Genomic DNA, 18,903 nt, shown 5'->3' with positions numbered 1-18,903 from the left:
ATTAAGTATTAGTTTTTAATAGTAATAGCATTTAGTCCTTAGTAGTTAACGCAGAATTAAAGCCTACTTTTAAGTTTTTTTATAAATAGTATAAGTAACACTACTAGTAAGAAGCTAGCTTAAATAAACTTTTTTTTTAAGTTTTTATTAAAGTATTTTTAAAGCACTTTTAATTTATTTAGTAACATCTTATATAGTAGCCTATAACTAGGTTGTTTACTAGGCTTAAAGGTTATTTAGTAATTATATAAATGTTATATTAAAAGCTTATTAAACTTATCTTAAAAAAAGACATATAATAAGTTATAGTAGTCTTAAAAGACTATTATTTTTAGGTTAGTACTTTTTTAGAAAGCTAGAGCTTAGTCTATATTAGAAATTATAACTACATAGATTTTATAATCTAGTTATTAAGCTAGGGTTATAAATAGAGTAGGTTTTATATAGCAGATGTCTATCTGCTGTTTAAGTCCTAGTTTATGTCTAAATTAAGTAAGTAAAAATTTCTTAAAGGCTTTTTTTTCTTTAAGTTTAAGCAGTTATTAAATTATTTTATATAGCCTATTTTAGTAAAAGGCCTAGCTTATTAGCCTTACTTAGGTAGTTTTTTTCTAAGTTATTAGAAAGTAGGTCTAGAAACCTTTTATATTAAGTGCTACTTAAGTATTATTTAGGTGTAAGCATAAGTATACATTTTAGCATTAAAAAAAGTTAAAGTTTAGAACTTACTTTTAGTAATTAAAAGCAACTTTATGCTAATATAGCTATAGTTATTCTAGAATTAAGTTATAATATTTTATGTTTATTACATAGAGCTTAATCTGCTTTTTATAGTGTTAGTAAGTAATTATAATAGTTATAGTATAAAAAATAAAACTTTTTTTAAGTTATTTTTTATTAAATCTAGTTAAGTAAATTATTTAGGTAAGTAGTGTTAATTAGAGATTTAGTTTACACATTAGTTTTTTATTAATGTAACTTATGCTATTTACTTTAAAGTTAATAAAAGCTTATATTAGAGCTAATATAGTTTTTTATTATAAATATATAAGAATATTAACTTAGTACTTCTAGTTATTAGTAGGGGACTTAGCCTATAAGTTAGCAAAGATCTAGTGTTAAATTAGTCCTAGAGGGCAACTTAGCCCTAGAATAAGCCTTTTTACAGGCTTCTACTACTATAGCTGTAGCTGTGTTAAAAGTAGTAAGAAAGATTAAAGCTTAAATATAAGTTAAAGCCCTTACAGAAATAAGATTAAAATAGTAAAAATTTTTAATAAGTGCTAGCAGCACTACTTATGTAGACTTAAGAAAAAAAAATAAAGTAGTTTTAAAAAATATAACTATGCTTACTACACTTAAAGCATTAACTTTTTTTTTTATAATCTTTACACTTTCTAGAACTAACTAGAGCATAATTTAAATTAATTTTTATTATGTTAGAGTTCTTATTTATAACTGCGCTAGTTTAGAGGTGTATTAGAGCTTATATAAAAAGAAACCTTATGTTATTATTATAAGTAGTAATTAAGTTTACATACATATTAAGGTTATTTAGAAGGGGTTCTTCTACTATAGCGCATTACAGTTTAGTTAAGAGGGAGTTATATAAAGCTATAATTAGACCTATCTTATTTAAGCTTATATTAAATATAAGTTAGTAGAACTTAGTAAAGTGTAAGATAAAGCTTTTTTTTTTTATTATAAAGTGTTTAGGCAACTTAAGGCTATTAACTCTTTATTTAGGTCTTTATAAGTTACTTACAAAAACACTATAAATTAATCTAGGTTAATAATATCTTTATTTATTAGTAAGTTAATTAAGGTTATTATATTATAGTTAAGTTAAAAGTAAGCATATAGTAACTAAGAGTGTTTAAAGAGAAATTAGTTTATATTTTCTTTAAGTTTATATTAGAGCTTATGTAAAAAGAAAAGTAAGTTTTTTTATTTTTTATTAAATAGCAGGGGATTAGAGAGTTAGTTAAATTTTATTACTAAGTTAAAAAGGTTATAAGTTGTAGGTAGCATTAAACAGAAAGAAGTTAAGCTATCTCTAGACTTCTAGGTAAGCTTTAAGGCTAGTAAGTTTTTAGTTTCTACTACTATAATAAAAGTTAAAGCAGAAATAGACTACTTAATAATATAAAGCTGTTTTTTAAAGTCCTTTTAAAAAGCTTTTAAGCTTATAACATAGTAGCTTTTTTATAAAGTAAGCGCTTTTTAAAAGGCTTCTTAGCTTACTTTAATAGCTTAAAGTTATATAAGTACTAAGCTTATTAGATTAAATTTAAAGGCTATTCTTAGCTAAAGTTTTAACATAATATAATATTATAATTATGTATAAGTAAGGTTATAGAGCTTTACAAAGGTCTAGTTTAATTACTATGTAAGGTATTATAGTAGGTATAAGACGTTGTGTAAGAAATAAAAAAGTTTAAAAAAAAATTAGCACTTAAATACTTAGCTTAGAAGTCTAAGCGCTTTAAGTATAAATTAAGCCTATTCTAGGTTTAGTTAGTGTTAAGGCAGTTTGTGCTTAAGTTTATGTCTGTGTTGTGTTGTGTTTGTGTTAGATGTGCACTAATAATACTCTAGTACGCGTCTAATACAGTTATGTCTAGGATCTGGGGAGGATACCGTGACATATATTTAATTTTATTTCTTCTGTTTTATTATTTTTATACGTACAAGTGCTAGCGTATTTTACAAGGAAGTTGTCTGTATAAGTAAACAGTCTACTTTAATAAAATTTCATCGCTTTATACATTAATTAATAATGCACCTACTAATTAATTTTAATATAACGTACTTTACAGGCAAGTTGCTTACACACCTAAGTTGCTTACTTTTACTAAGACCCTACTAAACTACTATTTTTACACTAATGCATTCCTAATAACACTACTTAGATGCACTAAAAGAATATTAGATATAGCTAATGCTCTAAGCTTTTAAATAAGACATAAAACTCTTAAAAAAACTTGCTGCAGCTATGTACAGAGTCTCTTAAAAGACAATAAATAACTATAGCACTAGATAACCTTTATAAGCTAATTTTATAGTAAACTTATAAAGGCTAGGTAATAATAAGAAGTAGGTAATTATTAAGACTATACTAAAGCTATATACGTAAGGATATTCCCCTTAGATAGCATTTATAGCTAATATAGCTAATTCTTTACGCGCTAAGCATAATCTAGGCTATATTAGCATAAACTAGCCTAGTATATTTAGAAAGCGTTATTTAAAGCTTAAAGTAACATTTAAGCATAGTATAACTATAAAAAAGCTTTTTATAAAAGTCTTAGTTAGAGTAATTTAAAGTAAGTTTAGCTTTATAAAAAATATTAAAGCTAAGTATAGCATTTAGAATAATAACACGTATAACTTTAGTAAAATAGGCTTTATTATAAGCTAAATATTTATTAACTATACTTACACTTAAAACTTTACTTTAAGCTTTAAATAACACTTTATAAACATACTAGACTAGTTTATGCTAACATAGCCTAGATTATACTTAGCGTGTAAAGAATTAGCTATATTAGCTATAAATGCTATCTAAGAGAAAAATCCTTGCGCATATAGCTTAAATATAGTCTTAATAATTACCTACTTTTTATTATTACCTAGCTTTTATAAGTTAGCAATAGAGTTAGCTTATAAGTTATCTAGTGCTATAGTTATTTATTATCTTTTAAAGGACTTTATATATAGCTATAGCATGTTTTTTTAAAAGTTTTATGTTTTATTTAAAAGCTTAGAGTGTAAGCTATATCTAACATTCTTTTAGCATGTCTAAGTAGTGTTGTTAGAAATGCATTAGTGTAAAAAGAGTAGTTTAGTAGAGTCTTAGTAAAAGTAAGTAACTAAGATGTGTAAGTAACTCGCCTGTAAAGTACATTACAACTAGTAAATAAAGTCTAATACTTTTAGCTTTTTTATTAATTTTAAAAACTAGACTTTTAAATATTAACATTACTATAGTAATTTATAAAGTTCTTTAAAACTCTATTTACTTTAAAGCTAAATTATAAACGTTAATAATGAAATTATAAAGCTAACTTATAAAAATTAACTAAGGTAAAAAAAAAAATTATTAACATACACTATAGACAAATTACTTACAGACCTAAGTTGCTTACTTTTACTAAGACCCTACTAAACTACTTTTTCTACACTAATGCATCTCTAATAATACTACTTAAACATGCTAAAAAAATATTAGATACAGCTTACACTTTAGGCTTTAAAATAAAATGTAACACCTTTAAAACAACATGCTACAGCTATATATAAAGATTTATAAAAAATAATATATAACTTACACACTAAGTAACTTTTATAACATAATTCTATAGCTAACTTATAAAAGTTAAGTAATAATAATAAGTAGGTAATTATTAAGCCTGTACTTAAGCTATATCTGTAAGGATTTTCCCTTTACCTAGCAGCTATAGCTAATTAGCTAATTCTTTACACGCTAAGTATAATCTAGGTTATGTTAGCATAAACTAGCCTAGTATGTTTATAAAGTGTTATCTAAAGCTTAAAGTAAAGTTTAAGTATAACTATAATTATAAAAAAGCTTTTAAGAAAAATTCTAAAGTAATTTAAAGCTAGTTTAGCCTTATAAAGAATATTAAAGCTAAGTATAGCATCTAAAATAATAATATATATAACTTTAACGTACCTAACAGGTTGGCCGGCCACACGGGTTGGCCGGCCACTTTTGCTAAGCCCCTACTAAAACCACTCTATTCTCTCGCAAAACAGCCCACTTTAGCCCTATATAAAGTAATATAACATAAGATATTATTTAGAGTCTACTTCTACTACTTACTTACATGTACATAAGTTATACCTAGTTTAATTACACTACCTGCATTACCTTTAACTTAGCTTACCTCTTTTAGCGCGCACTTGTGTTTTTAGCTTCTTTCTATTACTACGCGCTCTAAACTCCTTTAGAGCAGTTAGATAAGCTCTATTATTAACTATTAAAGTCTTTTTTGCCTAAATCTGCTTTCTTTTATATAATCTATGTTATATAGCAGCCTTATTTACTGCTTAAAGCTCTATAATCTTATAGCCTACTTTATTATGTTAATGCTCTAGATAACTATTGTCTACTTCTTATTACCTTACTATATTACCTTTAGCTGTTCTTATCTTTTTAAAGCTGTAATAACTGCTCTAGTTAATATCTAGCCTATTATAAAGCCTAACTTGTTAAAGTTATACTTATTTTTATCCTAGATACTATACTTAGCTTTTATGTTAGCTACTAGGCAAAACTAGCTCTAGATAACTTCTAGATCTTTATAAAGCGCTCTCTTATAATTATACTTATAATTAAACTTTATTATAAACTTAGAGCAGTGCTTAACCTACATACTAGTCTAGTTTAAGCTAACCTAGCCTAGATTGCGCTCTGCAGGTAAGGAATTAGCTATATTAGCTACAGCTATAAGCCTAGGGGGAAATCTGCGTGTAATAAGCTTAAGTATGTACTTAACAACTACCTTTTTTTTAAGCTTAGTTAGATTCCTTAATTTAGGCTAGCATTCTGCTTGTAAAGGCTGTCTAGCGCGTTAATTGCTTAGTGTTGTGTAAGAGACATTATAGATAGCTGCAGCGCGTTGTAAGGAGAGTTTTAAGTCTTGTTTAAGAGCCTAAAAAGCAAGCTATATTTAACATTCTTTAGAAGATTTAATCTAGTGTTGTTGTTAAGGCATTATGTAGATAGGTAGAGTTTAGTAGGGGCTTGGCAAAAGTGGCCGGCTAACCCGTGTGGCCGGCCAACCTGTTAGGTACGTTAATAAGATTCGCTTTATAATAAGCTAGATATTTACTAACTATACTTATATCTAAAACTTTGCTTTAAGCTTTAGATAACACTTTACAAACATACTAGGCTAGTTTATGCTTACTGTGTAAAGAATTAGCTATATTAGCTATAGCTACTAGCTAAAATTAAAATTCTTACACATATAGCTTAAGTATGTGCGTAGTAATTACCTACCTTTTATTATTACCTAGCTTTTATAAGTTAGCTGTAGAATTAGCTTATAACAGTTATTTAGTATATAAGTTATTTATTAATTTTTAAAAAACTTTATATATAGCTGTAGCATGTTATTTTAAAAGTGTTATATTTTATTTAAAAGCTTAAAGCGTAAGCTATATCTAATGTTCTTTTAGCGCGTCTAAGTAGTGTTGTTAGAAATGCATTAGTGTAAAAGTAGTTTAGTAGGGTCTTAGCAAAAGAAAGCAACTTAAGCGTGTAAGCAACTTGCCTGTAATGTATGTTACTATACTTAGCTTTAATATTGTTTATAAAGCTAAACTAGCTTTAAATTACTTTAAACTTTTTATAAAAAGTTTTTCTATAGTTATACTTACACTTAAACTTTACTTTAAGCGTTAAATAACACTTTATAAACATAGTAGGCTATTTTATACTAATATAGCCTAAATTATGCTTAGCGTGTAAAGAATTAGCTATCTTAGCTAGAGCTACTAGCTAAGAGGAAAATCCTTGCGCATATAGCTTAAGCATAAGCTTAATAATTACTTACTTTTTATTATTACCTACCCTTTATAAGTTAGCTGTAGAATTAGCGTATAAAACTTATTTAGTTTATAAGTTATTTATTATCTTTTAAAAGACTTTATACATAGCTGCAACATGTTGTTTTTAAAGTGTTATGTTTTATTTAAAAGACTAAAGCATAAGCTATATCTAATGTCTGTTTAGCGCGTTTAAGTAGTGTTCTTAGAAATGTATTAGTGTAGAAAAAGTAGTTTAGTAGAATCTTAGTAAAAGTAAGCAACTTAGGTGTGTAAGCAACTTGCTTGTAATGTACATTATATATCTAGCTTAAGTATGTACTTAATAATTACCTAATTTTTATTATTCTTTTACTATGCTTAAGTAGTGTTATTAGAAATACATTTGTATTCAAAAAGTAGTTTAGTATAGTCTTAGTAAAAGTAAGTAACTTAAGCGTGTAAGTAACTTGCTGTAAGAGGTATCGAACAGGAAACACAGTTTACAGAGAGGGGATGCAGGATAGGGGGGTGTAAAAAGAGTAAACCTTAAGGTTAGAGGCAGAGGTACAGAGGTTAGGGAGTCTATATACCCTGTACCAAGTCTATGGTACTCAGGGGTTAGATAGCTGTAACGTAACTGTGAAACTTACCTATAGTGTATGTTATAAATAAATTAAATTTAAGTTAGCTATTAAATAATAAGGAAAATATAAAATAATTAGGCTAGAATAGCATAAAAGTAGCTACTACACTATAAAGTTAACACTATAGCTAGTACTACTAGTAAAGTTACTAAGTTTAAACTTATACTATTTACAAAGTAAATATTATAAATTACATTCCTTTAGTATTTAATAATAATTAATTAAATAGTTTTTAAATATAGTGTTTATGCTAAGAGATTTTATGTTACTTAATCATGTAGGCTACTTAATAGTAGAGTACGATATATGTAGATAGTATTTCTAAACAAATCTTCAAGGGGACTTAGAGGGTTAAGAAAGGATATATATATACCATAGCGTATAATAGAACGTTGCGTACCTAAGGTTAGGCTAAGGGCTCTCTAGTCACGGTTATGTTACAGCTATCCAACCCCTAAGTACCCTGTGCTTGGCACGGGGCATATAGGCTCCTCGGCCTCCATACCTCTGCCTCCGACCCTAAGGTTCGCTCTCGTTAACCCCCTATACTGCATTCCATCTCTGTGCTTCGTGCTTCCTGCTTGAAACGTCTCACATCTCTAGGGAGAGTCTACGGTATGGTAACAACTTGTTGCTATACCCGGTCTAACTCCAACTTAACTAATCTATCGAATAGTAGAGGAAGGACACAATGACTAGTTAAACGCTACTTAATATATTTCCAGAGCGAGGTGTAATGAAGATGCAAGATGCGCGTAAATATAGCCATCCCTGCTACAGCTTCCTTCGCTTTTACCCCGCCTGAACAGCTCACCCTCCTCTAGTCACGTTGCCCGTTGGAGTGGCCAGCTCTTCCACTTCGTCCTCCAGTCCTCATGATCCTCAAAAGGCCAGATATGTTGAAAAACTACATAGCTACTTCCGCAGTGCCTATATCCATTAGCGCAAGGGTCATTCTTGATATGAACACGTATTGGGGCTCACTCACCTTTGCTGCCCCCATTTCTCCATCATAGATTGTTCACTCTTACGTTGAGACGCGTCCCTTTCCTCTCGTCGATTCTTTGACAACTCCACAATTTCTACTCCACCTTCAACGTTCGGATTCGCAGTGACTCTGTAGCTACGCGAGACGTGCTGGACAATTTCCATCAGATCACCCGGGTGGCTATTAGAGAAAGAGCTTCCACCATAGGTGTAGATATTGAGGGTTTGAAGGGTATCTTTCGTTCGATTCTCGTTGATGACACCCCAGATCTGCCTAACCAAGTCCTCGTCCAGAGCTGAGTTGATCATTGCAATCTTCAAGTGCCCGTTGTAATGTTTCGGCATAGTACCCTCACTCGTCTGCGTAGCCTTGTCGAAGCTATCCCAGTCCTCTTCTGGAGACAAGTCCCAGGCACTGTCGTTCGTACAATCAAGGCTCAACCTCAAGTCATTCAGACTCTGCAGCGTGCCTAAAGCTTCATAGCAGCGGGTTTCGGCAGTATCACCCATGGAGCGTTTTAGTGTCAGATGAAGGGATGTCAGGTTCGGTGCCTTGGAGGCGAGAAGCTCCACGAATGGGGCTGTAATACGGAGTGGCGGCCCAGGCGTATCGTATCCATCCTCAAATGGTTTAAGTGTCAATTTTTGCAATGTTTCTCCATGTCTTTCGGCTATGATATCCAAGAGGTGGCCGTGTAGTGTTCCAGAGAGACCGAGGGAAGTAAGAGGGTGCAGGGAGGCAAAGAATTGTTCAACGGTTAGTTGCCAGTCCTCAGAATTCTCGCGATTGCCCGGCTGGAGGGTAATGTTTAGATCTTTAAGACTTGGGAATTTATCGTCAGTCGCGACGAGACTGAGAAATGCCTTGTTACCCGTAGAGCAGCTCAGGGTTTTGAGTTGTGAGAAATCCGCAACCTGTTCCCACTTCTCCAGCTTTGTAATGTTGAGTGCGTTGCTGTAACACACAAAACTCAAACTCTCAAGCTTCGTCTTCTCCCGCCCTTTCCCTTCCCTTCCCTCATCTTCTTCTTCGATAGCAGGCACAAAGCCCTTCCACTTCTCCAAAGGTCTTTCCCTCGCTCTAAATAGTGCAGGACTACTGGCGGGTCTACACCCCAGCATTCGCACATGCTTCAAATTCTTGGCAAGTCCTACAGTGCGCAAGGCGGCAGCGCCATTGTGATCGTCCACGCCGTTGGAGTCGCGATACATATACAGGATACTCAGACTATGGAGATTCTTACTCATAGCTAATGCACGCTCGTCCGGGTCTGTGACTTCCTCGTGGAGGCTCTTGAATCTAAAATTTCTGAGATGCAGACGGCAATTCGGATGGTATCTTTCAATTGTATTCATTAGACCCGGCGGAATACGAGACTGGACTTGGAGGACGATGTCTGTGAGGTGCTTGAATCTGGTAAGGGCGGCTATGAAGGGTGACCAGGTGTGTTCTGCTGTGGAGCGATCTACTTTGGAATCAGAGCAGAATACTTCATTGAAGCAGGGAGAGATGGGTTCGGCAAGCTGAAAAGTTGGAGGAACGATCGAGAGGCCCGTGGAATGGGCGCATCCAATGGAATCTTCAGTGGAGGGATCACCTGAACAGGATTCATTAGAGGAAGTAGAGCATGAATGCCTCTTTAGGGTATCGCTGATGTATAAATATCTAGAAATGAAAGATCAGCGTTGTAGTACATCGATAAAAACGGTTAAGTGAAGGCTGTGGGGTAAAGGCATGTACACTGCGACATTAGAGTAGCACCGGATTCATCGAGGACAGCAGTGACACCTAGAAGGACATTGATGAGCCCAGCGAAGGCGTCGAGGGAACCTAGTGAAATGTACAGGCAAAGAAGTGGAAGGCTCAAAGGCCAAGCACGCAAGTTAAGCATGCGAGGAGCGATAGGAACCAGCTATAAGCAGGTGAGTCTGGGGTATATTACAACATACCTGGCATGCTCCAAGTACTTGCTGACAATATCATCAGCAAACAGCCTCTTCGCATCATCGCTTATGGATGAATCTTTGAGGGTGACAGCCCACGCAAGGCCACGGTAGACAAAGGACTCGGCCACAGCGCGCCAGGTCTTCGAGACTTGCCATAGTGGGCGTACTGATTGACATTTATCCAGCTCAACGCAAATTAGGCGTTTAACGTCTTCCGGTAGACTCTCCAGATTCGCCATAGTGAGGACGTAGAAGGCGATGAAGAGAGACTCGATGCGATATTAGTATTTCCGAGTGCTAAATAGCCGAGCAGCTTGCGGCGTCATCACTTGCCCTGTTTCAGTTCTTCTAGGCTGCCGTCCAAAATCCGGCCGCAGCTTCTCAGCTTCGCCGACTGATCAGAAAGGAGGCATCAGCGGATGGTGTGTTATTTTTGGACGTCCCTAGTCGAACTATCGTTTCGGAGGCAAGTAGCGAACGGAGCGCAGTGTTGGTGGAATATGCGGTGTGGTTGATGTGCGATATGGATGGGACCGGGGCGTATGCAGTTGGTTTTGCACAGCACAAGGTTGCCGGGATTCTGCACAGCCACAGGCTGCATCCCCACTGCATGGAATTGTACCCTGATCATGTGGCTATTTTGTACTAGCTGGATCAGGCGAGACCTGAAGAGGAGTTCGGCTACCAGCCGACCAGGAACGGAGAACCGCAATGCTTAGATGGCCATTACGTGAATACTACGGACCGGAATTGGCCAATGATCAAGTGTGGCGGTTCTTGGGAAGGCGGAGGCAGACCTTCGATGTGCGGGGTCCGCAGTTGCGCCGAGCAGTGGCTTTTATGTCCACCCAAAAGCCTGAGGCACTCTGCATCCACGCATGACGTGTCATTTGGATGTAAACTCAAGCTGCCAGCCCCACCATAGCCTCCGCGGATTCTTAGGGCTGTCATATCCGACTGAAGTGCAATGTCCTCTTCAGGCTGCGTCAGCCACCCTCCTCTTTAACAGCGTCCTTTCCGGGGTAACGATGAGTTTCGGCTTCGGTGTTGGCGACTTTATCGCTGCTCTCAAGCTAACAAACAACATCCGAAAACGGTTTGTTGATGCTCCGGGACAGTTTAGGGCGATCTCTGAAGAGTAGGTAGTTCTGGGATGTGGAAATAGGTAGACGCTTACCGTTTGATTCCTTAGCGTGAGATTCCTTTCAAATGTGCTCCGAGATGTTGAAGATATCATACCTCAGCGCGATCTCACTAGCCAGCAGGAGAAAAGACTGGAGGAAATCTCTCGAGGCTGCTGTATCGCTCTCAGGGAGCTAGAAGCCACGCTTAATACATATCAGCCACTGGATTTCTGTGCTAACAGTACCAGTGGAAGTCTGCGACGGGCATGGAAAGAATCAAATTCGACCAGCAGGAAATCGACCACTTTCGGAGCCGCATCGCCCTAAATATTGTCGGCTTCAATGCATTTCTTACGGGAGTCAATAGGTATCAAAATATATTTTTCCTGTATAAAATCTAGAGTTGGAGCTGACTTAACACAGCAATATATCATTAGCAACGAAAGATGGAGTAGATCGGCTGAACCGACACCACGACGATCACGAGCGTCGAATGATCGTAGATTGGCTTACATCGACCGACTACGCTACTCAACAGAGTGACTTCATTGCCAGACGGCAGCAAGGAACAGGGCTATGGCTGCTAAATTCTGCGGAATTTCGGCTGTGGGTTAAGCATGCCAAGAAGACGCTCTTCTGCCCAGGGATTCCGGGATCCGGTAAGACGATGATCACCTCTATTGTTGTCGAGCATCTTTGGACAGAATTTCGAAACGATCCCAGTGTCAGCATTGCCTACCTCTATTGCAATTTCCGGAGCCAACAGGAGCAAAAGCCTATTGACTTACTCTCCAGTCTCTTGAAGCAGTTGGTTCAGGAACGGCCTTTTACGTCTGAGAATATCAAAAGTCTTTACGAATGCCACAGGGAGAAACGAACCCGCCCCTCACTTGAAGAAATCTCGAAAGCCTTGCACTCTGCCGTTATGGACTACTCTAGAACTTTCATCATCGTCGACGCACTGGACGAATGCCAAGCCTCTGATGGAAGCCGCAGGAAGTTTCTCTCAGAGATTTTTAATCTCCAAGCTGAGACTGGGGTAAATTTTTTCGCCACTTCACGGTTCATACCTGGAATTGAGAAAGAGTTTGAAGGAGCTGCATCACAAGAGATACGTGCGAGCGGTGAAGATCTTGAGATATATTTGGACGCCCATATATCTCGCTTATCATCATGTGTCTTCCGCAGCCGTATGTTACCGGACACCATTAAAGCTGAGATTATTAAGGCAGCTGACGGGATGTGTGTGCCTTCTTGCTGCTTAAATCGTCCGCACTGGCTAACCTTCATTCAGGTTCCTCCTAGCGCAGCTCCATCTAGATTCATTGATTGATAAAACGACGCCGAAAGCCATCAGAATTGCACTGCAAAATCTTCCAAAGGGATCGGGTGCATTAGATTGTGCCTACCAGGAAGCTATGGAGAGAGTGGAAAGCCAAAAACCAGGCTTCCATAAGCTTGCCAAGCAGGTTCTGTCGTGGATTACTTGCGCTAAGAGGCCCTTAACTACTTTGGAGGTTCAACACGCCCTTGCCGTGGAAATCGGTGCTTCAGAGCTTGACGAGGAAAATCTCCCAGAGATCGAAGAGATGGTTTCCGTGTGCGCTGGATTGGTCACAGTAAATGAAGAAAGCAACATTATCCGCTTGGTCCACTACACGACACAGGAATACTTCGAGCGGAAACAGAAAATTTGGTTTCCAACTGCCGAAGCTGATATCACAAGGATATGCGTTGCCTATCTAGCGTTCGATGCTTTCGAAGACGGATTTTGCCAAACAAATACACAATTCAAGGCGCGATTAGCGTCGAATCCGCTTTACGACTACGCTTCACGATACTGGGGTCATCACGCTCAGGCTGCTTCGATAGAAGTAGAAGAGTTGGTTTTGAACTTTCTTCAAAGTGACGCTAAGGTGTGCGCCTGTAGCCAGGCACTGATGGCTTCAAAATACTACGGAAATAATAGCCAAGGAGCACCAAACCGAATGACAGGAGTTCATCTCACAGCACTACTCGGACTAATGGGCACAACGGTGGTGTTACTCAGCAACGGAAATAGCCCAAGTGTTGAAGATGCTCATAGGCGGACACCATTATCGTATGCTGCAGAATATGGGAACGAGGCAGTCGTCAAGCTGTTGCTTGGGGTGTCTGATGTCGACCCAGACTCTAAGTGTAAAAGTGAACGAACGCCGCTGTCATGGGCTGCAGAAAAGGGGCACGAGGCAGTCGTCAAGCTCCTGCTTGTGAGGGACGGTGTCAACCCAGACTCCGAGGATATAATGGGGCGGACGCCGTTATCGTGGGCGGCAGAGAGCGGGAACGAGACAGTGGTTAATCTGCTGCTTGCGAAGGATGACGTCGACCCAGACCGCAAGGATACTGGACACGGACGGACGCCGCTGTCGTGGGCAGCAGAGAAAGGGAACGAAACAGTCGTCAAGCTGCTGCTTGCAAAGGACGGCGTCGACCCGGAATGCAAGGATATATGTGAACAAACGCCGCTATCCCTAGCAGCAGAGAAGGGTCACGAAGCGGTGGTCAAGCTGCTGCTTGCGAAGAACAGCGTCGACCCGGATTCCAAGTGTAACAGTGGACGAACGCCTCTCTCTTGGGCGGCAGAGAAGGGGTACGAGGCCGTGGTTAGGCTGCTGCTTGCGAAGGACGGTGTCGACACAGGCTCTAGGGATAGTATATTTGGACGGACACCGCTGCTGTGGGCAGCAGAGAAAGGGCACGAGGCGGTGGTGAGACTGCTGCTTGCGAAGGACGGTATCGACGCAGACTCGAGAGATACTATAAGTGGGCGAACGCCGCTGTCGTGGGCAGCCCAGGGTGGGCACGAGGCAGTGGTCAAGCTGTTGCTTGCGAAGCTCGGCGTCGACCCGGACGATAAATCTAAAATTGGACGAACGCCGCTGTCGTGGGCTACAGAGAACGGGAACGAGGAGGTAGTTAAGCTGCTGCTTGCGAAGGACGGCGTTGACCCGGACTCCAAGGATGCTGGATATGGACAGACGCCACTGTCGTGGGCAGCAGAGAACGGGAACGAGACAATGGTCAAGCTGCTGCTTTCGAAGGACGGTGTCGACCCGGACTCCAAGTCTAAAAGCGGACGAACGCCGCTATCGTTGGCGGCGGAGAAGGGGCACGAGGCAGTAGTCAAACTCCTGCTTGCGAAGGACGGTGTCGACCCAGATTCCAAGGATACTGTAATCAGACGGACGCCGCTATCGTGGGCAGCAGAGAGCGGGAACGAGGAAGTGGTCAAACTGCTGCTTGCGACAGACGGCGTTGACCCAGATTCTGAGGATACTGGATATGGACAGACGCCGCTGTCGTGGGCAGCAGGGAACGGGAATGGGGCAGTGGTCAAGCTGCTACTTACGAGTGGCGGCGTCGACCCGGACTTGAAGGATAAGTACGGAAGAACGCCGCTGTCATGGGCAGCACAGAAGGGGCACGAGGAAGTGGTGAGCCTGCTGCTAGCGAAGGGTGTCGTTGCGAATGTCAAGGATGCCAATGGGCGGACGCCGTTGTCTTATGCGGTCGAGGCGGGGCACAAGGGGATATTTGAGCTGCTCAGCGACGAAGGCGCCAACCCAGACCCTACGTTTTAACGTCGCTTTCAATAGCCGGGCTTAGAAGTGCGGAGGAAAGACCTTGCCATGAGGCCACAGCAATCGTATGTCAATCTCTTTTGTGGATGGACAACTGATTTCGTAGGTCGGACCAATTGCCTTCCAGTTCCATATTCACTTTCCCACTCGCCTTTCATCCTTGATCTCAAACTCCGGCGCTGAAAAATCATATTCCTGCATCTGCTACTTGCTTTGCCTAACTTCACAAGACCAATCAACATTTGTCTCGCCCCTTTGTCTGCCTATTCACGCATCTATCCCCCTTCCCTATCAAAATTGTAACATGTACAACCACCGGCCTCGCCGCCTTCGGTTCATTGTATCTATAGAGCTCTTGAAATATGCATATGCCAGAAGGCTATGTTCGCAGCAGTACCTAGGCCCGCCAAAGAATCGCTGCCATACGTAGCGTTAGGCATGGGCGGAAACGATCCAATCCCAAGTGTCTCATGTGACATTCGTTCACATGACCATGTGTTAGGGTGAATGTGGGTTCTTCACCTCTCACATTTTCCTGTTTAGGGCTAGTATCGCATACAATTATCGGCCTATATATATCCTTCCGCTGCGCCGGCTAGAGGGTCGACCTTTTAGCAACGCAACAACTAGCGCTCTTCCAGCTACTATATATTTACCTCTAAGCTCTCTCAAGCTCTAGAGACAATACAACCCACCTTAATATACCTATGTCATGTCTCAATACCTAATTATCTGCTCGCCCCTCTATATATGCCCTCCACCAGCCTCACCAGCTCCATCTAGGCTCACCTTGCGACACCTAGGTCTACCGCCAAAGCAAGTGCTAGCATATAGCCCCAATATTCGTATCACCCCTGCGCGTATTCACCATCTACATCACGATCTTTACCATCTCTCGCTATTTTAGCCTGTTCTCGCATCCGTCTTTTGTTATACCAGCGCCATACCAGCGCCAGTCGCATGACCTAGGATACCATTTGGCTCTTGCTGTGCCAACATATTGGAAGGGTTTGTTCCCCAAACAGCGCAGTCCAATTTCGAATAATACATAATTTCTAACTATGAAGGAATTGATTGGGTGAACGAAGAGGAGCGACCCGTCAAATCATCGACCAATCTAACACCTACTGCGTGAAGAAGAGCCTCTTCACAATAATTATAATACCCATATGCGTCTTGATGGAGAGTGTGTTGAGGATGCTGCAGGAGTATGAGAGATAGATGTCCCGTTCCTGATACGGAAATCTCTTGCATGAGCTGAGAGGGGGTCATATGGTAAGCGAGTGGACAAGGTAGTGAGATCCAAACAAAGTGGATTGTACGAGTGTATTGTAAGGTCTAAGGAGCTCGAAAGGAGCTAGCCCTAATAAGTGAATAGTACGTACATGGGTATGGTATCGCGTGAGACACGTGCGACAAAATCTTCCTTCCCTGTGCCACAACGGCCCCGACGGCCCCGACTGCCTTTGCTATAGCTCCTACTACCTTCACTATAGCCCCTCGGCCATTGCCATGGCCCTCACTGCCCCCGCCGTCATGGATGTAAATAAATACTCCGCAACAGAGCACTTAGACACTACATAATACACTTCACTTCATTAGCTTCTACTATAACTGCATGCTCACACGACTTCTCTATTTGCAACAATAGAGGAGGTGAAGGAATATCGTAGTGGAAGTGTGAAGAGACACAGCAGCATTGCAAGTTATCTACGGCTAGAGGCTTTTGATATAAGATCGTAGAGATGACTTATATGCAGAGAAAATAGGGGACAGGAACCGTCAAGAGCTTCCAATTCTTCTCTCTAGCCGCTGTTGATTATTCACGCGAGAATGTTCTAGACGCGAGATGAGACGCGGCGAAAGTCTTTTACGATGTGGCTATAAATTTCCGAAGCGGAAGGGACTACATCGTGCTTTCCCGTTTGTCGCATGCCGTGGCTATGAGTTCTGATCATGATGGCCGAGAGAGGTGACCGTTTCAGACGTGCTCGGGCTATATTGTGCCTTGCAAAAAGTGAGTTGGTGAGAATTTCTACTAATAGCTGGAAGTTCTGCGCATGGCTTGGACTGCCAAGCCTTTGGCACGTGCACAGATAAATAGGACAAACAACAAAGTAATCTTCGCTAGGGAATAAGAGCAGTCAAGTGAAAACCTTCATCGCACGGATATTAGCCAGAAGGATCATAGAGTAAGGCAAATTTGTCGCCCAGACGGCTGCGAATTTTACAGCGAAAGAGATGTTAAACCCCTGTCAGGCCAGTTTCGTGACTCTCAAGGAGCGTTCTGTGCCCCTAGGTGGGGCTAGCTCTTGCTCTTATCACCGATTTATCTCTGAGATCCAACGGCGAACCTCCCGCCACCGAACGGATTTTATCCTCCATTTGATTAAACGCCGGCTAACGGCGAGGCTATGCTCGGCTGCATCTGTCACTATGTCCGCTCCGAATCAAGGCGGCCCTCTGTCTGACAGACATAGATAACGGATTAGGGTTAGGCTCAACAAACTCCGTTCATGCATTCGCACCTCCACCATCCCACCCATCAATCTAAAGCGCTCACCTAGTCTACCAGCCATGCCGCCAGCACTTCCATTTATCGAATACTCCAACACCTTCCACCACAAAAGCTACCCGGCCATCTCGCCAACACGGCCCGAGCTCTCCGCAGCCGGCAAGACCGTCTTTATCAGTGGTGGCGGGCGCGGGCTCGGCACGGGGATTGTCGCCGCCTTCGCACAGGCTGGCGCTAAGAATATCGTCATCATGGGCCGAAACGCCACAAGCCTGCAAACCGTCGCAACTACCACAGAAACAGCCTGGCCTTCGACTAAGATCACGATCGTTACTGGCGATGTATCCTGTGAAGTTGACGTTGCGCGCGCTTTTTATGAAGTGAAGAAAGTGGCTCCAGACGGTGTCGACGTCGTTGTCGCGAATGCGGGGCATTTAGCAACAGTGGCGCCAATTCCCGCCGCCGCTCCCACTGCAGGGCACAGCTCCACCGAGCAGACCAAATTAGATCCCGTCCTCATGGACTGGTGGCGCGCCTTTGAAGTCAATGTCAAAGGCGTCTTCCTTCTCGCGCGACACTTTCTCGCCTCGGCAATGCCTAGCGCCGTGTTCCTGAATGTATCGGCCGGTGCCTGCCACCTCAACCCCGTACTCCCCGGCTTCTCGGCGTACGCTGGGTCTAAGATCGCGACGGCGCGGGTTATTGAGACGCTACAGGAAGAGAACCCTGCGTTTAGGTTCTACAACGTGCAGCCTGGCGTTGTGAAGACGGATATGTTGACAAATTCAGGACTGCTTGCTATTCCAGACCTGCCATTAGATGATCGTGAGTGTTTCCACCGAATATAGCCGGAGCTAATAAGCCTGCAGTTGAACTACCAGGCCACTTTATGGTCTGGCTAGCCAGCCCGGAGGCTGAGTTCTTGAAAGGCAAGTTCTTATGGGCCAACTGGGATGTCGAAGAGCTGAAGGAGAGGAAGGAGAAAATTCTGGCGGGGAATAATTTGGTTACTGGCCTGGTAGGGTGGGCCTGATATCCCTTCAATTGGTTTGCTTATTATGAGGGCCTATACTCCGTAGTCGCCCAATCATTCGATTCCGAATGCTAAATAGGAATATGCCAACTCTGTTAACGAATACTCTTGATACTGCTGTAGCAATAGCTCATATTCAAAGAGAATTGACAATCACTATCATTGAGAACCTTCCCACACTTACTTGAGCAGAAGATAGATCCCTAGGATTCATTTTGACCCTGTGATGGCAAATCACCGTTCATATTGCGACGAACCGACTCCACAATGGTTGCAAGAGTTACGAAATACAAGGAACTCTTTTTAGGGAATAGCGCAGCTGTTGAGTCACTGTCGGTGTCGGAGGGTTAAAAACTAGCAGCTTCTGGCAATTAAGTATATGACCAGATCGGTGGCGGAATTTATAGACCTGAACAAGAATGGGGTGAAAATCGCTTTTGAGACTATGGTAACAAAGACGCCTCGGGGTTAG

At 40.7% G+C, this 18,903-nt stretch overlaps 7 protein-coding genes across 7 annotated transcripts; 5 read left to right on the top strand and 2 right to left on the bottom strand.

Annotated features, from left to right (window-relative positions):
• Positions 1-7,844: 7,844 nt before the first annotated feature.
• Positions 7,845-10,643, bottom strand: BDR25DRAFT_305060 (uncharacterized protein). The gene is made up of 3 exons (XM_033690343.1): positions 10,140-10,643; positions 8,191-9,855; positions 7,845-8,132 (listed from the first exon to the last, which is right to left on the bottom strand). The coding sequence occupies exons 1-3, from the start codon at positions 10,373-10,375 to the stop codon at positions 8,027-8,029; spliced, it is 2,007 nt and encodes a 668-aa protein (XP_033545252.1). The 5' UTR covers positions 10,376-10,643; the 3' UTR covers positions 7,845-8,026.
• Positions 10,644-11,738: 1,095 nt separating this feature from the next.
• On the top strand, positions 11,739-13,583 carry BDR25DRAFT_265562 (uncharacterized protein; the record flags this gene model as incomplete). The annotated part of the gene is made up of 2 exons (XM_033686925.1): positions 11,739-12,502; positions 12,555-13,583. Coding segments are annotated over exons 1-2 (1,776 nt in total), but the record flags the coding sequence as incomplete, so codon positions are not given.
• A 13-nt stretch (positions 13,584-13,596) lies between these two features.
• On the top strand, positions 13,597-13,806 carry BDR25DRAFT_203520 (uncharacterized protein; the record flags this gene model as incomplete). Its single annotated transcript, XM_033684420.1, has 1 exon — positions 13,597-13,806. A coding segment is annotated over one exon (210 nt), but the record flags the coding sequence as incomplete, so codon positions are not given.
• Positions 13,807-13,863: 57 nt separating this feature from the next.
• On the top strand, positions 13,864-14,130 carry BDR25DRAFT_155829 (ankyrin; the record flags this gene model as incomplete). Its single annotated transcript, XM_033683965.1, has 1 exon — positions 13,864-14,130. A coding segment is annotated over one exon (267 nt), but the record flags the coding sequence as incomplete, so codon positions are not given.
• Positions 14,131-14,376: 246 nt separating this feature from the next.
• On the top strand, positions 14,377-14,646 carry BDR25DRAFT_157918 (ankyrin; the record flags this gene model as incomplete). The annotated part of the gene is made up of 1 exon (XM_033683990.1): positions 14,377-14,646. A coding segment is annotated over one exon (270 nt), but the record flags the coding sequence as incomplete, so codon positions are not given.
• A 981-nt stretch (positions 14,647-15,627) lies between these two features.
• BDR25DRAFT_357762 (uncharacterized protein) lies at positions 15,628-17,420 on the bottom strand (the record flags this gene model as incomplete). The annotated part of the gene is made up of 16 exons (XM_033695848.1): positions 15,628-15,682; positions 15,736-15,791; positions 15,820-15,942; positions 16,035-16,140; positions 16,173-16,229; positions 16,269-16,314; positions 16,375-16,401; positions 16,510-16,632; positions 16,664-16,688; positions 16,740-16,833; positions 16,861-16,962; positions 16,995-17,010; positions 17,051-17,135; positions 17,209-17,218; positions 17,248-17,317; positions 17,369-17,420. 16 exons carry the CDS (start codon positions 17,418-17,420, stop codon positions 15,628-15,630), a joined length of 1,047 nt encoding a protein of 348 aa, XP_033545247.1.
• Positions 17,421-17,426: 6 nt separating this feature from the next.
• On the top strand, positions 17,427-18,529 carry BDR25DRAFT_305059 (NAD(P)-binding protein). Its single transcript, XM_033690342.1, has one exon. The coding sequence runs from the start codon at positions 17,461-17,463 to the stop codon at positions 18,244-18,246; it is 786 nt and encodes a 261-aa protein (XP_033545246.1). The 5' UTR covers positions 17,427-17,460; the 3' UTR covers positions 18,247-18,529.
• Positions 18,530-18,903: the final 374 nt, after the last annotated feature.

This window comes from Lindgomyces ingoldianus, assembly GCF_010093535.1.
Source record: "Lindgomyces ingoldianus strain ATCC 200398 unplaced genomic scaffold BDR25scaffold_25, whole genome shotgun sequence".
NCBI classification, from domain to species: domain Eukaryota; kingdom Fungi; phylum Ascomycota; class Dothideomycetes; order Pleosporales; family Lindgomycetaceae; genus Lindgomyces; species Lindgomyces ingoldianus.
This window is presented reverse-complemented; position numbering and strand designations above follow the sequence as displayed.